This window comes from Littorina saxatilis, linkage group LG1, assembly GCF_037325665.1.
Source record: "Littorina saxatilis isolate snail1 linkage group LG1, US_GU_Lsax_2.0, whole genome shotgun sequence".
In the NCBI taxonomy this organism is placed as follows: Eukaryota; Metazoa; Mollusca; class Gastropoda; order Littorinimorpha; family Littorinidae; genus Littorina; species Littorina saxatilis.
The window spans coordinates 41082649-41105708 of record NC_090245.1 but is presented as its reverse complement, the minus strand read 5'-3'; the positions used below and the strand labels follow the sequence as shown (position 1 = coordinate 41105708).

The following is a 23060-nucleotide window of genomic DNA, read 5'->3' as shown; positions in this document are numbered from 1 at the left end:
GTTACGTGATGGCAGGGGAGACAAGCAATGTGAAGGTCACGACAGACATGTGTCCCGAGGGCAAGCTCGTGGTGTACGGCATCACTTCCCCGCCATCAACTTTCCAGGCGCCGGAGATACTGGCCGACAGCTTGGTCTTGAAGCTTGACCATTGCCTGGACAAGAAGGTCAGTCAGTGGGGGGTGTGTGTGTGTTAGGAGGGAGGAGGGGGAGGAGGGAGAGGGAAGAGGGGAGCAGGGGGTGATGCGCCGAGGTAGGATGTGACGTGTCTGAGTGAATGTATGTGTGTGTGTGTGTGTGTGTGTGTGTGTGTGTGTGTGTGTGTGTGTGTGTGTGTGTGTGTGTGTGTGTGTGTGTGATCTGTCTAAGCTTTTACATAGCAATGGGCATTAGTTACGACCAAAACATACACTATTTCAATAAAAACAAAAATACCATCTACTTGTTAGTTTAATAAGACAGAACTGGTATCTTGCAGGTGACGCCGAGCATTGCAACAATCAGCAAAACTAGTTCAATGCAATAACATCTAAATATTGACATAATGAGACTCAACGTAATTCAGGCTCCTTTACTTTATAAGCTGCACGTTCTGATATTCTCGTTGCACCAAACAACAACTCTATAACAATCCAATACCATTTAACGTTTGATATAATTAGACAAATGTAGGCCTGTATCTCGCAGGTGACGCCGAGCGTTGCATTAATCACAGGGCCGGACCTAAGTATGATGAGGGGGGGGGGGGGGGTATCTGAGCAGCTCTCGCGAGATATACGCGAGACACACTCTTTGTTATGCTTAGAACGTCGCGAGAACTTCGAACGTCGGCTTTCACAGCTCGCGCGAGATAGCGGTACCACATAATTTGATATGCTTTGAAGTTTGCGAGAGCTTGTAATACCGATAGGGTCTATGATGGTAGGGGTACATTAGTTGAGGGTGCGAAGCACCCGAACCTCTAAGGAGGGTCCGGGGGCATGCCCCCCCCCCCCTACAAAAATTGAAATCTAGATTAAAATATGGGCAATCTGGCGCTTTCTGTGAGTATTTGTCATGATATATATATATTATTTTTTTTACCCTTGGAGGGGCTACATGGTCAGGCCAGGGGGGGGGGGTTCCGCGCAACAGGAACCCCCCCCCCCCCCCCCCTCTGGGTCCGGCCCTGAATCAGCAACCCTATTTCATTAACATCTAAATATAAATAAGACAAAACTTGCATCTGACAGGTGACGCCGAGCGTTGTATTAATCATCAGCACTATTTCAATCCAGTAACATCTGAATATTTATAAGACAACAATTGTATCTGGCGGCCGGTGATGTTGAGCGTTGCATCAATCAGCAACAATATTTCAAAGTAAATGTTAATAATAAAACAAACTTGTACCTGGCAGGTGACGCCGAGCGTTGAATCCATCAGCCACAGAACGGGGACTACCACTAACATTAGCCTGGGCGTGACCTGGACAGACGCGAGTGACCCGAGGGCAGTGGGTCAACACGATATGTACGTGCTGGCAGTGGACAAAAGCCTGCTGCTTCTGCAGGGTGACAATGACATCCAGCCTGAAAGGGTGTGTGTGTGTGTTTGTGTGTGTGTGTGCGTTTGTGTGTGTGTGGTGTGTGTGTGTGTGTGTTTGTGTGTGTGTGTGCGTGCGTGTATGTGTATGTATGTGTGTGTGTGTGTGTGTGTGCGTGTGTGTGCGTGCGTGCGTGTGTGCGTGCGTGCGTGTGTGCGTGCGTGCGCGTGTGTGTGGAGCGATTCAACTACCAGACAGATCTTAATATGTAACTTTACCTTCTTTCTTTTTTTTTTACAAACGTCTTTTATGACGTCATATCAGGCTATTTGCAAAAGTTATGTAAATTTGGTGAAAGATTCTTTCAATCCGGACAATAGCATTACAATTCAGCTCGAAAGCTTAAATAAGAACTTATTGGTTTGTTCATTAAACGTTCACTAACAGATTAAAAAAATATTTGCGTTGTAATTCTCATCAATTCCTGAATCCAAAAATATACAGATATGTTATGTTAACTCTGAAAATAGGCGTGGAATGAGAGAAAATCGGTTTATACAAATAAAGTCTCATGTTGACATGCTTCGCCGAGACCAGCTGCTCGATCCGATTCGGTTAACGGGAGTCGGCTTAGCAGGTATTAGTAGTCTCGACGATGACTGATCCAGGATGTCAGTATAATTACGTCGATCTTTGAGTTTTTGACTGACAGATTAAATGTTTTGATATCGCTTGACGTGACTTCTTGTTGTTATTGTTGTTGCTTGTTCGATTGGTTGATTGGTTGGTTCTGAGACCGGTTATTGTTGTTGTTGTTGATGATGGTGTGTATGTGCGTGTGTGTGCGTGTGTGTGATTGTGTGCGTGCGTGCGTGCGCACGTGTGTGTGTGTGTGTGTGGTTGTTTCATTACTCCATGTTATAATCTGGACATCGTTATTTATTATCTGCAGATAAAGAAAAGCTTGAAGAGATTTCACCTGCCACGTGTGGCAGATGCCGGAACAGAGGCCGTCATTCCAGATCAAGATGCGATCTTTGGTGAAGCTGTCTCCACAGGCGATCTTTTGCGGGTATGTGGCCTTACAGATACCTGTTTTCGTAGAACCAATCATGCACATTGTAACCGCGGTAAAATTCTTCTTTCTTGTCGTTCGCTGTTAGACCGTCAGTCCGGACTGCAGGGTGAAACGTGCTGTCCTCTCCAAGTCTTCTCTGGGGCCGTATAGCTTCTTTTGTAGCGCTGTCTCCTCTGGCCAGATGGTGTCCCTCAGAGCACTGTGGTATGGACAAGCCTGCAGGATGTGCTCTGCTGTCTGATTCTTGCCACACGGACATAAGGGGGAGGGAACTAGCTTCAGCTTTGTGGCCATATGATGGTTTAGTCTGTTATGTGCAGTGCGGAGTCTGAGTAGGACGACTTGTTCTTCAGGTTGGAGCAGGTGGTGCGGTAAAATTCAAGAAAGGTGTCCGATGTAAGCTCTCTCCATCACCAGTCTGCAGCGTACTTGTGTTCCTTTAACATGAAAATTTACTTTACGGAATAAAACGAATTCCAAAGTCAAAGTTATTGCTTTTCAAAACGATGTTACCACCTCACCATCAACACCACCTCACCATCAACCCACTGACATGTTTTTCTCCTTAGTATTGTACCTTTTAACAACGTTGGTAAGTCTTGAACTTTAGTGTGTTAAATTCATAGCTCAGAATCCAGTGGCATTCTTTACTCATTTTTGATACAAGTCCCTGTAATCAAGCCAAAGAACATTTGTCGTGAAATTAATTGAGGGATTATATTGAGCTCCAAACTTAAGCATAATTAATTAATTTGGTTGTTTGATTGGCTAAAATGGCGTACGTTGTCAACCAAGGGACATCCTTTAAACGATCGAGTTGCCTCCCCTGTCCGCCCCTACGGATAATTCCTTCTTTGACGCATGTAAACGAAATGCATTCGTACAGTTCATCGGAGTTCATTCCGTGACTTCGAAGGGATCTAAAATGACTTGTTATGCTTACAAGTGCAGGTTCTGCAAATTTGGAGTCTTAAATGGCTCTGAATTATGAGCTTTGAATTTAACACACTAAAGTTCAAGATTACCCGTCTTTCTGTATTGACTCTCTAGTCCAAGGAGACCACATTCGGCTGACGATAATGAAAAATCGGACGGCCAACGTGCTAGTTGCGTCCATGTTTTCTTTTTTTTCTGCCGGAAGTGGTTTCCTTGACAGGAGAGCCAACCAGGGAAGACAACCCATTAGTACCCCTCCACAGATCTATCCAGACTTCAAAATGGCAAAAGGGAATCCTGCCTCCACTTAGACACAGAGCACAAATGTGACCCTCAACCACGAAATGAGTCGCATGTCACCTCGCGCGGTTCTGCGCTAGGCTTAATATAAGTCCGGGGAGTGTCTGGTAACAGTGTGAGGGTCACCTTAGTCACTGACAGGCTTATAACGCAAACAGTTCTCGCTCTTTTCTAAAACGGTATTCACCACTGGATAGAGCATAACAAACTCTTTAGTAAAATGTAAAAATATGAAAATCATGCAAAGGTGACATGTGACTCATTCCGTGGTGGAGGGTCACAAATCAACAACGTGGGCGTTTGCTGTGCAGAGTCTTTGTTTGTTCGTGGGCTGAAACTCCCACGGCTTTTACGTGTATGACCGGTTTTACCCCGCCATTTAGGCAGCCATACGCCGCTTTCGGAGGAAGCATGCTGTGTATTTTCGTGTTTCTATAACCCACCGAACTCTGACATGGATTACAGGATCTTTTTCGTGCGCACTTGGTCTTGTGCTTGCGTGTACACACGGGGGTGTTCGGACACCGAGGAGAGTCGGGGTGTTCGGACACCGAGGAGAGTATGCACACAAAGTTGACTCTGAGAAATAAATCTCTCGCCGAACGTGGGGACGAACTCACGCTGACAGCGGCCAACTGGATACAAATCCAGCGCGCTACCGACTGAGCTACATCCCCGCCCGCTGTGCAGAGTCTGAAATGTGTGCTTAATAAGTTTCGTAACTTACACCTTCAGGGGCCCGGTAGCTCAGTTGGTAGAGCACTGGACTTGTGATCGGAAGGTCGCAGGTTCGAATTCGGGCCGGGACGGACACGGGTCAACTTTATGTGCAGACCCAGAGACGGAAGCCATGTCCCACCCCCGTGTCACCACAATGGCACGTAAAAGACCTTGGTTCATTCTGCCATAAGTGCAGGTGGCTGAATACACCTAAACACGCAGACACCTGGGTAGCGCGACTCCGTTGCTGCTAGCTTTCCACTGAGAGGAAGCGACCCGAATTTCCCAGCGATGGGACAATAAATTAATGAAAATGAAAAATGAAAAAAATGAAAAAATATATGCAAGCCTGCGAAATGTATTGAGCAAAAGTATCTCTATATTCACAAGGCGCAGTCGGGCTCTTGATTTTTAGTACATGTCTCAATAAAAGTAACGGTGTAAGGATAAACAGGAAAATTGACAAAGAGAGATTTTTTTTTCATTTTTGCTGTTGAAGACTTGAAGTCAAAACTAGTTCATGTCCGTGTCCTTGTGCGTACTTGTATCTGTTGATTGCATGTTGTTTTAATGTTATCGAATGAAATATTCATAGCTAGATGTTTTGTAAACTGGTATTCACCAAAAGGCAACAAGAATACACACCCTAATAAAAGCGGTTTATTTCAGCACAGCAACCAGTCAAGTTCAAGTAGTATATATTTCAGCAGTAGCTGAATTTTCAAATCAAAAACTGCCAAATGCAATCAAAACCTGCATAACTGAATGGTTGACATTGTCTGACCAATACTTTGACGTCACAGCCGGTCAAATACCAGACATGATTTCTTCTAACGCTGTAAAGAATCTGATATAGTCTTTCGAATATGTTTTCAAGAAACAACCGTTAAAATACCGGAAATGTACGGTTAACGCTCATACGTTCTATAGTATCTCCGATAGAGACCATAATGCAATATATTTATATGCATGCCACCATACTGTAAGTGATTGAAAGGGTTGTCCTATCCACTTATAAGCAACATTTGTGATTTGTCATCCAACAGGAGCTGGGCTTTGTCGTTGTGACGGACGTGGACCTTCTACAACCTGATGACGACAAACCGTTCCCTCCGCCGCGTGAGTCACTTTCAGATTATTTGAGGTTAATGTTCTCTCAGACCAACTGGCCTATATTGGGACAGGTATTGGTAATATGCTGAGGATAGAGTGTAAAATACTGACTCGAAGAGGCCCACTACGGCTGTCTTCTTCGACACGCCAGCTTTTGGCTTGTCTTGTCAAAGTATCGAGATACGATCAATATGACTGGAGACGAGAGATGATGACTGTATGCGTGTCTTCGCTTGGGCTCGGGAATGTCCAAAAACTGCCCCTGGGAAAAATGCATTAGCTATCCTGGATTCGAAGGTGTGTTACATTATTCACGCGCACTTCGTTGCATAACTTTTTTTTTCGTTAGCGTATAGTTTTATGAATGCTGCAACTGATGCTACTACTGCTGCTGCTGCTGCTGCTGCTACTGCTGCTGATGCTGATGATCATGATGATGATGATGATGATGATGATGATGATGATGATGATGATGATGATGATGATGATGATGATGATGATGATGATGATGATGATGATGATGATGATGATGATGATAACGACGACGAATGATGATGATGATGATGATGATTGATGATTGATGATGATGACGATGATGATGATTGATGATGATGATGATGATGATTATGATGATGATGATGATGATGATGATGATGATGATGATGATGATGATGATGATGATGATGATGATGATGATGATGATGACGCCAGAAGTTCCCATGGAGACGATAAATGTGGGGCCGAGGGAAGACACAGTCGTTCGTAAGAACTTTCCTGAAACCTGGCTGTGGAACACGGTACAGACCGAGTAAGTCAACGGATGAATGACAAGATTGACGGGTTGAAGAATGAATAGATAGACGGATGGAAGGATGAATAGACGGATTTGAACGGATGGATGGGATGGATAGATGAACCGATGGGCAGATACATTAGATTGGATTAATAGGGAGATAAATGCACGACATGAGGTAGTTTCAAGAAAAAAAGGCAAATATCTGTCTCGATTCAATGGTAAATTGCCAACGGTATTGATAACGAACGGATTTGATAAGAAATCGAATGTATGCACTTAAGAATCTGTAAGAGTCGCCAGTATAGATAAACATGTATACGAATACGAATACGAATACGAATACTTTATTATCTCATACAGAGAAATTTCAGTGTGGTGCACATTAAAAGACAAAACAAATAATAAGACAACAGATAAAAATACCATACGAAGCATACTACACTCGCGCACGCATATGTACACTAACAATACGCGAGGGGTAGACAAAGTTTGATGCTAAAATATTCTGTCTTTGTTTTTTGTTTTTGTTCTGTTCAGTTTTATGGGTAGAGCGTCTATAGTGGCGAAACTTCCGGACACGATCACATCCTGGGTTGTGAGTGCTTTTGCAGTTCGTGCGGACGCAGAGCTCGCTATCACCGCTCAGCCTTTAGAGGTCAGTTTGGCTGGCTGTTTAATTCCCACTGTCTGGCTCTTTCGTTGGTTGGCTGGCTGGTCAAAGTAAATGATATTTGTTTTAAATGGTATTCATTTTTTGTATTAAACATGCCCCTCTCCTCTTTATTGGTATAATGTACACAGACCCTTTTCGGATGAAGGGACTTAAAAACCAACCACTATTTAGATGTGTGATGATGTTTGCAATGTCTTGCTTGTTTGATTGTTTTTCTTTAAAATGCAATGTATGGCTTAGAGCATGATGTTGAGTAAGTGCAAGCTGCTCTATATCACTAAATTCATATCAATTAACTCGCAATTTACCTCAATGCAATGCATTTTGTGTACATATGTATTAATGTGTTTTCACTTTAGTTATCCGTTAAAATGTAGAATGTTAGTTTTTCTATTTTCTATTTTTTTATCTTGTATTTTATTTCAACTTTTTAGTTAGTCCCTCTTTAGGGCGAGGGCTGGATGTAAAAAAGCAGACCACTGCTTAATCTACTACCCTCGTTAAATAAAGAATTGTCATTGTCATTGTCATTGTCATTGTCTCTCTCTCTCTCTCTCTCTCTCTCTCTCTCTCTCTCTCTCTCTCTCTCTCTCTCTCTCTCTCTTTCTACCTTTGCGTGCGCCAATAGTAGTTTCATATTTCTATCTTTCTATTGCAGTTAAACGTCTTCAATCCGTTCTTCATCAGTCTTAATCTTCCTTATGCCATTCGCCGGACGGAGAAATTCGAACTGAGGGCAACTGTGTTCAACTATGATACCATTAACGTGGATGTAAGTGTCAGTGCGTATGTTAATGAATTTTCAAGCGGAGATTTCTTGAAAATGTTCAGTATATTATGTTATGACGTAATCTTTATTTTCTTCTGTGTTGCTTTCTCCCAGCATGCTGTCTTTCTTTCATTCTTTTTTCTTTGTCTTTCTCCCTTTTTTCTTTCTTTCTTCCTTTCTTTCTTTTTTACTTTCTTTCTTTCTTACTTTCTTCATTTCTTTCTTTCTTTCTTACTTTCTTTCTTTCTTTCTTTCTTTCTTACTTTCTTTCTTTCTTACTTTCTTCATTTCTTTCTTTCTTTCTTACTTTCTTTCTTTCTTTCTTACTTACTTTCTTACTTTCTTTCTTTCTTACTTTCTTCATTTCTTTCTTTCTTTCTTACTTTCTTTCTTACTTTCTTTCTTTCTTTCTTTCTTTCTTACTTTCTTTCTTTCTTTCTTCCTTTCTTTTTTTCCTTCTTACTTTCATATTTATTTATTTTCATCTTTGTCTTTCTTTCTTTCTGTTTTTCTTTCTTTCTTACTTACTTACTTATTTTCTTTCTTTCTTTCTTTCTTTCTTTCTTTTCTTCTTTCTATCTTTCCTTCTTGAATTTTCTGCCTTTTGCTGATCAAAAAGTAAAAAATGGAAATGCTACTTCTGTATAATATTTTGTATTGTATTGTATGGGGAGATTTATATAGTGGTTTTATTGGATATATACAAGCTAGGGCAAATCAGGTCATAATTCATTTGGTATTTCAAGTCATTCTTTTTATCTTTTATTAATAGTAGTTTGGCACCTATATTACCTCACATCATGTTCGTGTAGCGCAGCGATAATATCACTTGAATTTGCATACAGCAGATTTGTTTTAAAGTTGTTTCTTCTGTGGTTAGCGGGGACTTTGGTTTTTATTTTGTATATGACTAAGTGCCAAAAGGTGCTCACAGAACAGAAGACGACTTTGTTTTACAATAAAAATGTTTCTAAAAACGTGTGTCTGCTGAAAATTGGTGTGTGTGTGGATGAATGTGCGAAGAGATAGTGGACATAATTTCGTGTGTCTGACTTGAACGGTTTTGAAGTTATCTTTGTTTAAAGTCAAAAATAACGCCAAAACCGGCCATCTGAAAAAGGACATCGTGATACCTCGTGTTTTGAATATGCCACAGAAAAATAACAAGAAGCACAAATGAATTGCATTTAGTTTGATTGAATGCCTGAAACATCGCTTTACAGACGAGACCAAACGTCAAATCTAAATCTCGAGAGAATTTTTTTTTTTCGATAACCGAATTTTAAGGTGTCGCACGCAAGATGATTCGTCATCACGGCATACATTTTTCAATCGCAGATATTTACTAAATTTCTTTTTCAAAAACTCTGGAATTGATGTCGACACGTCAAGCGATAACGGTGTATCAAACTGCTGTCTTTCAAGTAATCCAGCAAAGACTGCAGAACTTTTGAACAGCATTTTTGAAAACGATTTGAAAATTTCGTCATATCTTGCGTGCGACAAAATGTTCGGTAATTAACGGTTATTTTCTTTTAAAAACAAAATTTACATGTACAAAGATCTACTTCATTTACGGAACCACGTGACACATTCTGTGTTCAAAATTTGTGAAGAAATCACGAACCACGATTGCGCTATCAAGTGTTGAAATTATGTCGTCAACATCTTTTCAGATCTTGCGTGCGACACCTTCTTGCGTTCAACATAAAATGTCACTACCTTATCGAGTTTAATGGGTAAAACTAACTATTTGTTGTCTTAGTTTAATCTTCTTAATTAAAAGCGTAATAAAACCGAACTTCTAAGATGAATTTTAATTGAGATTAGCGAAAGAGCGGGCACGCAAGTCGACCTTAAAGTAAAAGAATGATAACACGAGCGTTTGTCGTGTTGTCTTGCGTGCAACACATTGTCCAAAAAGGAAAATGTATATTTTTCTCAGACGTTTTTTAAGTTGAAACCTTGAAACTTCACACACATTTGGGGTTTAATCGCCCCCATGCATGGTAAAAGTCTTGTTGACCCTTGTCAGATTTCAAGGTCACGGCTGGGTCACATGTGGTTCAGAAAACGGATGAAACATATTTTTTCAGAGATTTTTGAAGCTAGAACCTTCAAACTTCAAACAACGCTTTTGCTTAATGATTGTTCAACATGGAGAATTCAAGGTTGATCCTTGAGAAATGTGAAGGTCATAGCAGGGTCTCGTGTGGGTAAAAAAAAAAACATAACCTTTTTCTCAGAGTTTTTCAAAGCAAGAACCTTGAAAGTTCACATTTTTGGGCTTAATAGCCTCCATACACGGTTAAAGTCTTGTTGACCTTTGTCGAATCTCAAGGTCACATGGGCAAATCAAAAACACGAAAATGCATCATTATCTCAGTTTTTTTTAAAGGGAGAGCCTTCAAACATCACACAACTCTCAACTCCGACTTAAAGAAGTTAAGGTAGATCCTTGTCACATGTCAAGGTCACAGAAAGGTCTCGTACGGGTAAAACAAACAAAACAAACAGATAATATTCATTTTTTCAGCTTTGTTGTTAGCTAGAATAGAGGCACATGCCACCATTCCATTCTACATGACTCATAGAAATGTATGATGTATGACGTAATTGCATTGTGTGTAATGACGCGGCTGCCTCTGTAGTTATTCCAGCCTTTGAAGAAATGGCGTTTTTCCTTGCTTGGACACATTTTTCCTTTTCTTGGATGTTTCAGGAGTTTGGGTGAGTTTGGTGTATATGGTTGAACACAATTTAAAATTTGCATAAAAGTGTATTAAAATAAACAGTGGTAGCCAGTCTCATCTGTTGTGTCGACAATTTAATCTCTTTTGTGTGACCTCAACTTGACCCCTCTGAATGCTCTCAATCATGGAAATTGACCACACTTTGATTATAACCAAACAACATCAAAACTTTGGAATGTGTGAAGTTTCAAAGGTGTTGCTTAAAAGGCGTTCGTGAAAATGACAATTGTATGTGTCTGACTTCAATGCGACCCCGCTGCGACCTTGACGTTTGATTTTATCAACCAGACTTTCATCATGTGTGAATGACTTCAAACACTATAAAACTAGTTGAAGAAATTGACAATTTTTCAAAGTTTAAGCCAGATGGCACTGCTGTGACCTTGAAATTTGACAAACATTAACCAGGCGGTCACCTTTTTTAGAAAATATCCTTAAAGGATCTTTAACCTTACTGTGACCTTGGAATTTGATGAGGTTTAATTTAACTTGCGTAGTGTGCCAAGTTTCAAGGCCCTAGCTTCAAAAACATATGAGAAAACCTCATTGAAAAATGTATATGTTTGACCTCAACGCGACCCTGCTGTGACCTTGACTTTTTCAACCAGACTTTAATCGTGTGTGAACATTATACACTAGAACTGTGTGTATTTTCAAAGCTCGTGCTATAAACGCGCTGAATAAATTGAAAATATTCCACATTTGGACCAGATGTGACCCCGCTGTGACCTTGAACTTTGACAAAGATTAACAAGCAGGTCACTTTTAATGAGGTTTTATAAAAATGCTGAAAGTATGTGAAGTATGTAAAGTCTAACTGATCTAGTATTAAAACATGTAAGACGTGACAACGACAATTTTCCAGTTTGCAAAGGAAATTTAACCTCGCTGTGACCTTGAAATTCAATGTTGTTTAGTGTGATGTGCACCATACCTGGAGGTCATTATACTTTGGTTGTGTGCCAAGTTTCAAAGCCCTAGCTTTAAAAACGTGCGAGATAACCTTAATGCTATGACTCAGTGCCGTTTTGAATGATATAACGAACAAAATTATCGTTATTTGTAAAATCATTTGGGTAAATTTATCTTTTCTTTTCGTAATTGGGTTCCAGCATCTGTTGTCTTAACAAAAATCACAATATCAGTCGTGTTTGTCAACTTTTATTTTTTAGCCCCTTTGTCCGCTTTTCGTGCGCACCTTTTGGCACTTAGTCATATGTGCAACTTGCTTATATTGAAATAGAAATGTGAGAGTGTACTCATATTGACACAGCAATGTCAAAGTTTGCTTATATCTTGACACGACAATGTCATATAGTTTACTCATATTGACACAAGCATGTTTGTGCATATATGCGCATACCAATTTTCCTACTATATCTATTATTTAACAGCTTGAAATAAGCATTAGAACAAGTATCATAAAATACAATAAAGAGAAAACAAAAGATGTAAGATATATCAAGACCAAAAAATACTGTTCTCACGTGTTTAACGAAGACGATACGAACAACAAAGCACGACGTTTCGACGATTAAGCTTAAACCTAATTAAGATTAAGATTACACGATGTAAGCTTACTCATAGTTTATGAGTTTCATTTAATTTTGTTTCATTCTTTGTGCAGACAACCGTGATCTTGGCACCTTCAGATGACTACATTATCTCTGGAGACTCAACGCAAGCTGCTTTTGTGAGTAATCGATTTCATTTTCATAATTTTGTTACGTTAAACCGTTGGATTGAAAGCTTCCATTGTGCTAACATTATGCACTCAGTCGTTTTTTTAATAAGCCCTAGATGTGTTCATTTGAACGTGATAATCTTCGATAATGATTTACTTGTATTCACAAGTTGTTATGCTCCTATAACACACTAACCTTTTTGTTACAAAGCCCGGGTGATCTGATTTGTCAACAAGCCTAGGGTGTACTTATTTGTTAACAAGCCCAATATCAGTTGATTTGTTAACAAGTCTAGGGTGTTCTAATTTGTTAGCAAGCCCTTTGTGAACTGATTTAGTTTAACAAGCCCAAGGTGTACTGATTTGTAAAAAAACCCAAGGTAAACTAACTTGTTAACATGCCCAAAGAGTACTGATTTGTTAACAAGGGCGACCTGATTTGTTAACAAGCCTAAGATGTACTGATTTTTTTTATAAGCTCAGGGTGTACTGACTTGTTAACAATCCCAATGTATACTGATTCTTTAACAAGCCCCAGGTGTACTGATTTGTTAACAACCTCAGGGTTTTTTATTTGTTAACAAGCCCAGGATCTTTTCATTTGTTAACAAAAAGCCAGGTTGTAATAATTCGTTACCAAGCCCAGGATGCACTCATTTTAGCAAGCCCAATGTGTACTGATTTGTTGGGACGCCCTTTCTGTACTGATTTTTGTCAAAGCCCAAGGTGTTCTGATTTTTTAGCAAGCCCAATGTAAACGAACTTGTGAACAAGCCCAAAGTATACTGATTTGTTAAAAAGCCCAGGATGTTACTTATTTGTTGACAAGCCGCCAGGATATACTGATGTGTTAAAAATTCTAAGATGTACTGACTTGTTAACAAGCCCAAAGTGAACTGATTTGTTAACAAGCCCAACGTGAACTGACTTGCCCTTACTAACAGTTGACTGTGATTCACTTACATTCATAAGGTCAAGAGCAACAGTGCCGGCAGCGTGACCTTCGTGATCGTGGCTAGCAAGGTCGGGGTCATCACACTCAGGGTCACAGCAACCGCGCGAAGGTCAAACGGAGCTACCATGACGGACATGGTTGAGAGAAAGTTAATCGTGAAGGTCAGTGTAGTTGCTTGTCTAATAAGCTTTAGTTTAGCCTATTTGTCATTTAATAATATCGTTATAAAAATATTGTGATATTATGTTATGATAGAAGCTGTTGCTTTGCATTGATCTTGGAGGCTGTCCATTATTAATATTTACCTGTGTGTTTTACATGTTCGTTTGGTGTCAAGATGTCTCAACAAATGGTTTTACTCAAAGTGTCTGGTTAAGACTTATTTACCAGGCATGTGCAATATGCTCCAAAGACAAAATGTTCATGTTTATGTATTACTTTTAATGTATTCATTTCAATGGGTAATAAAGTCGTTGTTATTGCTTTTTTATTGTCATTCGACAAAGAAGAGTAACCAGCGCCAAACGTACCAATCATTAACACTTTTTTTTCTGGAGAACAACATAAACACGTTACCGTGGGAATTTGGAATTTCAACCAGGGAAATTCAGAGTTTTACATGAGGTGGAGAGAGATTTTAGATATCCTTTTTTTAAGTGCGTTTCTTATTTAATTAAGTTTTAGCATTTTAACCAGTGACACTAATACACGTTACCGTGGAAAATGGACATTTCATTCAGTGAGATTCAGATCTTTACTTTATGTGGACGAAGGTTTCAGATGTCCGTAAAAAGTGTCCATTTTTATTTAGATTAATTTTATACCAGTGATAGTTAGACCTCTACTTTTTATATACATCACAGCCAGAGGGAGTAGAGAGGATGAGAGCCGTAACGTTTCCAGTTGTCCTGTCAGCTGAACAAGCTGTGTTCGAACAGACCGTCACCATAGATTTCTCTCCCTGGAAAGCTCAGGACGTCGTCAAGGACTCCACAAGGGTCAAGGTCAAAGTCACTGGTAAGTCAGACAATTTTTGTTGTTGTTGCTGTTTCTTAATAGAAAAGTACCTTTCATTGCGTTGCATGATTCACAGTTGCTGACTTAGTAGCCTAAATCGTTTCTTTCGTGGTTATTCGTGTACGAAAAGCTAGTAACAAAACAAAAATCAGCAATAAAATATGTTGTTACACTACTGTGTTTTGTTGTTTGAGCAGACCTTTCTACTTTTCCCACTGTTGTTCCTTTGATTATTAAAATTCTTTGGTGAATCATATTGATGTCATTTTGTCAACAAAAAGAGTGGACCATTTTCGAATACAAGCATACTTCAATGATTATCCATGCGTGTATTGCAGCGTATTACACACAGAATTGGATTATTTTCTCGCAACATAAGGTACAAAAACACACATGTCTGTAATCATATGTCAAACCTACCTGTCCCGCATTCTACAGGTAACATGATGGGTAACGCTCTGGAAGACATCGACAAGCTGGTTACCATGCCAACAGGGTGCGGAGAACAGAACATGGTCACCACGGTGCCTAACGTCTACGCCATGACCTATCTAACCGCCATCAACGAGCTTAACATGATGTTCGAGACCAAGGCCAAGCAATACATGAAACTTGGTGAGCTCAGATATGGTGTGGAAAATCAATTAGTTAGACTGCTGTGACATCCAGAACACACACAACAACAATCCGTGAATTCATGGAACATTTATTAAAATATATTTTTGTCTATTCATTTCATTGAACGGTATATAATTTGATTATCTTAATTATGGTTCTTTAGTTGGGTGAGCAAATTTTTTTATGTGCTGGCATTGTAGAATTTATGCAAACACATTTTCGGTCATGTACTGAATGTGTGCGTTTTCAAAGTGAATAGTTTTGAAGGGGAATAGTAGACATAGGTAGGTAGCTAGAATGGCATATTCGTGGTCTTGACTCACAATTTCGGCAATTAAGTAATTGAGTGTATTACTAAAATGTAGCAGAGTAAGGTGCTAATAGGGAGATTTAAAAGACAGCACGTTTCGTTTTGCAGCTCGTTTCGTTTGGTGAATGAGTCACCCCGCGAAAGGGAACGTGAAACGAGACGGCATAGGCCGCAGACAAGATTTAGATGTATTCACGTTTCGTTTCGGAATGAAAGGCCGGGCATGGCAGGATATGATCCGCTGACTGGGCATGGCATAATTTCAACTCCACGAGTCAATAAAGGATTGACATACTCGCATTGCACACACAAGAGCTTCACATTTTTCAATTCATGCACCTGCTCATCATCAATTGTATTTCACAAAAATTAGATCATTCATGTTGAATTCCAAGATTTACTCATTCGAACTCATTATTTTTTTTATCCATTTCACGCATCTCAATTTTTACAACTGGTAACATGCAGCCTATGGCAAAGAGCTCTACCGAACCATGTAGGCAATTATACCCTGAGTATTCCCCATTCTCAGAAAACGGCCCTGTGCACACGCCTGTGCCGATTTAGAAGCCTTTCTCCAACTAGGGGTTGTTTTGTACTTGTCACGTCTGTCCTCGATCAGAATGGAAAAAAAACCCTAGGAGGTGGTCCAGAATCGGGCATACTTTGATTATTTTCAGTCCAAATAAATCACACAGACTTTGTTTATACAAAATCACATACGAAGCCAGAATAAAAATTCGATGCGATGACCTACTTCTGCTTCGCCATTTGCTTTCTCACCATGAAGTTGGATAAATGTACCAGGATCAGCACCCTTCAAAATATTTCAGTTCACAACAGTTGTCTACCTCCAATGAACACATTCTCAGCGCTGAAAGACTGTGAAAGGGTTGATGAATCTAGCAATGCATAAAATGGCCAACAAATAAAACTGTTAGTGTGCAAAAATACTCACAAAAGTTGACGAAATATTGTTCGTTTTTTGGGGGTGGAAAACGTGACTGCGTTTTGACGTTCCACGTTCCGTTTCAGTTGACCTTCACCTTTCCAGCGAGAGACCCCCGAAATGATGACGTTTACCACAACTTCAAAACGAAACGTCCCGACGTTTCGTTTTTTGAGTCACTTGAGAAAAAGTGACTCTATGTAATCGGTCAGTGTTAGTCTGTCCGGCCGGCCGGCCGGCCGTCCGGCCGGCCGGCCGTAGACACCACCTTAACGTTGGACTTTTCTCGGAAACTATCAAAGCGATCGGCCTCATATTTTGTTTAGTCGTGACCTCCAATGACCTCTACACTTTAACGATGGTTTCGTTGACCTTTGACCTTTTTCAAGGTCACAGGTCAGCGTCAAAGGAAAAATTAGACATTTTATATCTTTTCTCGGAAACTATCAAAGCGATCGGGCTCATATTTTGTTTAGTCGTGACCTCCAATGACCTCTACACTTTAACGATGGTTTCGTTGACCTTTGACCTTTTTCAAGGTCACAGGTCAGCGTCAAAGGAAAAATTAGACATTTTATATCTTTGACAAAGTTCATCGGATGTGATTGAAACTTTGTAGGATTATTCTTTACATCAAAGTATTTACATCTGTAGCCTTTTACGAACGTTATCAGAAAAACAAGGGAGATAACTAGCCTTTTCTGTTCGGCAACACACAACTTAACGTTGGGCTTTTCTCGGAAACTATAAAAGTGACCGGGCTCAAATTTTATGTGAACGTGACTCATTGTGTTGTGAATAGCAATTTCTTCCTGTCCATCTGATGCCTCATATAATATTCAGAACTGCGAAAGTGACTCGATCGAGCGTTTGCTCTTCTTGTTAAATCTCCCTACTGAGTCAAATTTATGTTCTTCAGAAAGTCAACTTTATCGACGGCACTTTCATGACATATATAGCTCAATGTGTCAACCGTGTCAAGTACTCCAAAGCGTTCATAAAGGTCAACGTGCACATGTTTTGATAATTATTGTTAATTTGCTCGAAAAATTGTATTCATATTTAGTTCTAAGCTACCCAGCAATTGCAATGTTGCAGCTGTTGTCTTGGTTCTGGACATTCAAAATGCTCTCTCAGCTTTTTTTGTTTGGCCGGTTCTGTTTAAATTATCAGTTCTGATCGAAAACATACTTTTTATTTAAACGAATAATTTTGCAAATGGTTACATCCCCTTGTGCAGGCTACACAAGGGAAACGCAGCAGTACCGCTGGGACACGGGGGATAATGCAGGAGGTTACAGCGCCTTTGGTACCAGTGACCAGGCCGCCAGTACATGGTCAGATTTGTTGTTAACATTTTGATCTCTTGTACATGTCACAAGAAATAACTGTTTATCCAAAATGTGAGCTACAGAATATCTTTACTATTAACTTCTTCTCTTCTTCCGTTTTTTCCTCTTTTTTCTCGTCTTCTTTTCATACCTCGGGTTCTCTTGTCTTATTTTGTTTTATCTTGTCTGGTCTCTTTTTATATTTAGTCAAGTTTTGATTTTTGTCTGCCTTGTCTCGTCCTTTCGTCCTGTTTTGTCTTGTCAAGTCTTCTTTTGTCGGGTATGGTCTCGGTAATCTCGTCTTCTCTTGTGTTGTTTTGTCTTCTCTTGTCTGACCTTATCTCGTTTTGTCTTTTCTCAACTCGTCTTGTTTTGTGTTGTGCGGTCATGCATGTCATTGTTTCTATTATGCTTATGATACTCCTCTCAAATACGTACTTCTGTTAGGCCTATATTTGTAGATGTTTAAGGGAATTCACTGTAAATTGTGTCGCTGCCCTACACGCCACCAGGCGTGAAAGGCAGTAAGTAAGTAAGTACTGTAAATTGTCATGCTTGAGATATTAAAGTTCCTTTCATTTGATTTGATTTGATTTAATTTTTTCAATTATTCCAGGCTGACAGCGTTTGTGTTGCGAAGCTTTGCTCATGCCAGACTGTACATTCCTGACACGGTGGACATGGACATTCTCAACTCCGCCGTGGACTTCCTTGTGACACGCCACAACAACGTCAGCGGTCTCTTCTTTGAGTTGGGCCAGGTCCTTCACCAAGAGATGCAGGTGCGGTGCACACTCCCTTTTAAAGCCGAACATCCGTCTCAAGGGCACAAAGCTTTGTTATAGGAGAAGGTCGCAGAAATGAATGTTTTGTTTTGTCACTTTGACATTCCATACAGTTACTATTCTTGTGTTTTTTGTTGCCCTTTTTCTTGATTTCGAGACGTAAAGGCTGTCCTTAATTCAGCCCGAAGTCGACTTTGCGAAGTCTTTTTATCAAACATCCAGAGCAAAAGCGTCGTGCAGTCAGCTTCGTGGAGTAGACTTCGCCCAATTCATGAACTACTTAAGCAGGCTCTCTGTTATAGATTTCATATTTTCTAATGAGGATGGCAAGACTAACACTTGAATCAATCTTGTACAGGGCGGAACGGGAGCTGGTGACGCACTGTCCGTTTACGTCACCGTCGCCATGATGGAGGCAGAAAAGTACGGCGTTGATGTGAGTACACCCTGATTGTTCATTGCAAGTGTGTGGGTGGAGTATGTGTGTGTGTGTGCCAGTGTGTGTGGCGTGTGCGTGTGTGTGTGTGTGTGTGTGTGTGTGCATGTATGCATGTGTGTGTGTGTGTGTGTGTGTGTGTGTGTGTGTTACCTGTACCATAAGCTTTTGTCTGTCTGTCGACTTTAGACCATTGGGTCGACGTACTTGTGAATGTTTTGTTTTGTGGTAAAGTAAACGTTCCAATAACATACAATCTTGTTTTTGTTCAACTATCTGTATCTCAGATCGACAGCAGTCGACTGGATTTAGCTGTGAACTATGTGAAGAAGATCGCCAACGGGGAGAGAGTGACAGAGAGACCGTTCCTGGCAGCCATCACAGCATACGCCCTCGCTCTTCGCCTTCCTGCCAACCCGGACACACACACAAACGTGTTGCGACTCATCGGATATATCATCTGTCAGTTCATTTATTGTTTTCAGCTCTTGCCCGTTGAGCTTCTATACACAATTCTTGCATGCAATTTCTGAGGAAAAAAAATATGTATGTCTGTGTGTGTGTGTATGTGTGTCTGTCTGTCTTTTATCACAAATCGATTTAAGTCTTAAACAATGTCTACTTAGTTTTCTCTTTCTTGGGTTCACAGTGAGGGGGCTGAGCTTCATGTCCAACAGGCTTTTGAAGTTTTTGTCTCTTAAGGACTATAGTTCTTGCAGGGCTGTGGAAACTGTGCGTCCCTGCGTCCTATACACACTAGAAGCCAAAAACACGCACCGCATCATGTCACCTCAGGTCATTTGCATGTGGTATGATTCTATTCTACAGCCTCCATAGCAGTCACCAAAAGTCATTAGCGCATGATGTGATTCTATTCCACAGCCTCCGGGGCACCTTGGAGAAAACAACAAGAACCGCAGATGGACCAACCCACGGACTCTGTCTACTTTCGTCGCCCTCCCGGTCCCAGTGACATCGAGGTGACAGCGTACTGTATCCTGGCCTTCAACACCATCGGCAAGGTCAATGAGGCACGTGAACTCGTGCTCTGGCTCCAGAAACAACAGAACAGCAATGGAGGATTCAGGTCCACGCAGGTGAGCTTATGAATGTTGTTTGGTTTGGCAGGAAGTATTTGCCTTTTGTTTCATGTCCTGAATAAGAAGATACAGGCGTTTTGTCGCAAAATCCACTGTTAAAGGGTTTGTGTGTGTGTGTGTGAGTGTGTGTGTGTGTGTGTGTGTGTGTGTGTGTGTGTGTGTGTGTGTGTTGTAGTTGTTGTTGCTGTTGTTGTTATTTTTATTTTTATGTTTTATACAAAATCTGCCTGCCGTGTCGCAAGAACTGCAACACATAAATGTCCATTGCTGTAAACGTATGTATTGACTCGATTCTAGAGAATTTAAGGCTCTGGCAATCACAGGGGTTTTACGCGAATCCATTACAAATTAAGTTATGTAATAAGCAGCACTATCAGTAGAAAATAGAAATGCAGATTAGAAAATAGATCTTTATTATGTTAATAAGGATTGTTTCTAATTTTAATCGAAGTTCCTTCCATTCATGGCATTCAACACGTCTATTGCGTTTATTTTGCTTTTTATTTTGTTATCTATATATATATACGGCTTGCGCAGCCGGGTATTCGGCTCTACTTCTTCCCGGCGAAGCCGGTACCCGGCGAAGCGGGTAATCATCTAGTTCCTTATATGCAGGGATTGCGAAATCTGAAACATCAAGGCATGTTTAGTCTCCTATTGTTACGTTTTGTCATTTGTTGAGACGGGAATGCATGTCTATTTTCTGATTTGTGAGAGAGAGAAAAAATCTAAAACACGTTTAATGTATTGTGCGATCCTCACACTGCCACCAATTATTACTACATATTCCTAACTTTGTTGGAAAAATAATCTTCATCTGTAACATTCTTTTTTTCTATGCAGGATACGGTAATGGCGCTTCAAGCTATCTCGGAATACTCAGTAAACTTCGTGACCTCTGGCATCGACGCGAACGTCAAGATCACCACACTCTATCCTGTTCGCAGCACCAAGTCGGTCAACATTGACACCAATAATGCCGCCATGCTGCAACTTATTGAGGTCAGTTTTCTCTGACAAAAGCACAGCTGTCCTTCCATCCTTTCTCCCCTTCCTCTTGATGCTGTGGGTTTTGTGACCTCTGGTACAATGGAACCTCTGCTTAACGACCACCACAATCTGAGAAAATTAGGTCTCAAAATGGAGGTAAATGTTCAGAGGTAATGAACAGAAAAACCTTGAAAAGCAGGGCCTTAAAATGGAGGGAGTCTTGAATCAGGGGGTCTTAAATTGGGGGTTCCGCTGTATTTATACTGGTGTGTGTTTTTTTTGGTATTTTCTTGTGTTGGGGGGGGGGGGGGAGGGGGTCATTCGCTTGCCCTGTGCATTTTTTAAGCCTCTGTGGCTAAAAGAAAATCTTTCAGTAGAATGTTTGTGAGAATTAAATTTCATCTGTTTCAGCTCCCAGATGATACGACCAAAGTGAACATTAGGGTAGCTGGCACCCCGAATAGTCTGGCTTTGGTCAAGGTCAGTACATGTCAAGGTCACAAAACGTGCTCGTATCAATTCAACGTGAGGTTTGCTTTATCCTTCCAACAAATGTGATTACACTGTGTGGTTCCAGAGAGGTAACCAATAGTGAAGCTATTGTCACATAAAGTGTTATTTTTAAAATACAGTCGAACCTGCCCTTGCGACCACCACTCCAACGCGACCACCCACCAACAACGACCACTCAAAGGATCCTAGAGGAGTTTTTCTTCTATATAATTCACCTTTCAAATGACGACCACCTGTCTTTGGTCAGTCCCTTGCGTGGTCGTTACAGACAGGTTCGACTGCGGTGCATGTTGCATCAGCTCTATTATAAAGGATGGAAATTATACAACAACATATTTGTGACCCTCCACCACGAAATGAGTCACATGTCACCTCGCGCGGTTCTGCGCTAGGCTTAATATAAGTCCGGGGAGTGTCTGGTATTTTACAGTGTGAGGGTCACCTTAGTCACAGGCTTATAACTCAAACAGTTTTTGCTCTTTTCTAAAACGGTTTTCACCACTGGATAGAGCATAAAAAAACCTATTTACGAAAATGTAAAAATATTAAAATCATGCAAAGGTGACATGCGACTCATTTCGTGGTGGAGGGTCACATTTGTTCATTTTAATACATGTACCTCTTATTCTCTCTGGTAAACCAGAAGACTAGTTCCGAATGACTCGCGGTTACTGTTTTGTTTATATTTAGAACACTTATGAAACGCGAAACAAGGTGGTGAACACCAATGTTTAATAACAACAGTCAACAAATTAAAAAGGACAAAGATGCCTTCTTGACCCTCTCTTCCAAAGTTAAAATCGCTTACGTCAGAAACGAAGCGAATACCTCACAGAGCAAATGACAACATTATCTAAAACATTCGGTCACTTGTTATGTCCTCTACGGAAGCTTTTTGCTTTGTATGTCTTCCTGGGAACTGGCAAATAATTTCAAAAAATGTTCAGGGCTTGGAAACATGAATACACGCATGCAGGAAAAAGAAAACAATATGGTTAGCGCATAATACTGTATGGCAGCTCGCTTTCCCCAGGGGAGAAGCAGTCCGAATTTCCATGAGGGTAACCTCACAGGACCATTTAAAATCGTATCCTTATCCTTATCCTTTTATCAGTAGTGAAAAAGGTCACCGCCATGCCGTGCATGCCTTTTGTGTCGACACCAAACACAATTAATAGACCTTTCTTGTTCAGGTGGTGTGGCACTTCTACACAGCCCCAGACACCAAGGAGATGGCGCCCAGAGACGGAGACCCTATGAGCACCAACGGTAGGATCTTGAAGATGTCAACAGAAACATCCATAGTGCGACCGGGGATCCACAACGTCAAGGCCTGCATAAAACCGTGAGTTGGTTGAGCACAATCAACGCTTTCTGAGAGAAGTTTTCACATTGTGTATTTGTCAGTCTGTTTTTAAGACCATCTTTCCACTTGGACCCATACCAAACATCAACAGCCAGCCGTCCTTGTGCACATGTTCACTTTGAATTGGTATCGCAGATTGACACTGGTGCCAAATACGAAATTGATTCAGACCAAAGATATCCAGCCTAGCACAAAAAAACAGCAAGGCTAAAGATTTGTGTAGGTACCCAAGTGGCAAGGATAACATATAAACAGTGTTCACTGTAACAAATGATTGCGTCAAACAATGAGGCGGGACTATAGTATTACAACATGATAGCGGTGATGATGACAAGTGAATAGT

At 40.6% G+C, this 23060-nt stretch overlaps 1 protein-coding gene across 1 annotated transcript in view; it reads left to right on the top strand.

Moving 5' to 3' along the window:
* Positions 1-23060, top strand: part of LOC138969429 (CD109 antigen-like) — a gene marked incomplete at its 5' end in the record, with an annotated part of 26172 nt that continues 3112 nt past the window's right edge. Inside the window, 19 exon segments of the mRNA XM_070342223.1 lie at positions 1-167; positions 1400-1579; positions 2478-2597; positions 5606-5678; positions 6384-6480; positions 7006-7123; positions 7800-7913; positions 12291-12356; positions 13320-13463; positions 14166-14319; positions 14758-14934; positions 17437-17533; positions 18144-18309; positions 18671-18748; positions 19036-19210; positions 19631-19845; positions 20692-20850; positions 21250-21318; positions 22545-22696. Coding sequence (XP_070198324.1) covers positions 1-167; positions 1400-1579; positions 2478-2597; positions 5606-5678; positions 6384-6480; positions 7006-7123; positions 7800-7913; positions 12291-12356; positions 13320-13463; positions 14166-14319; positions 14758-14934; positions 17437-17533; positions 18144-18309; positions 18671-18748; positions 19036-19210; positions 19631-19845; positions 20692-20850; positions 21250-21318; positions 22545-22696 — 2521 coding nt within the window.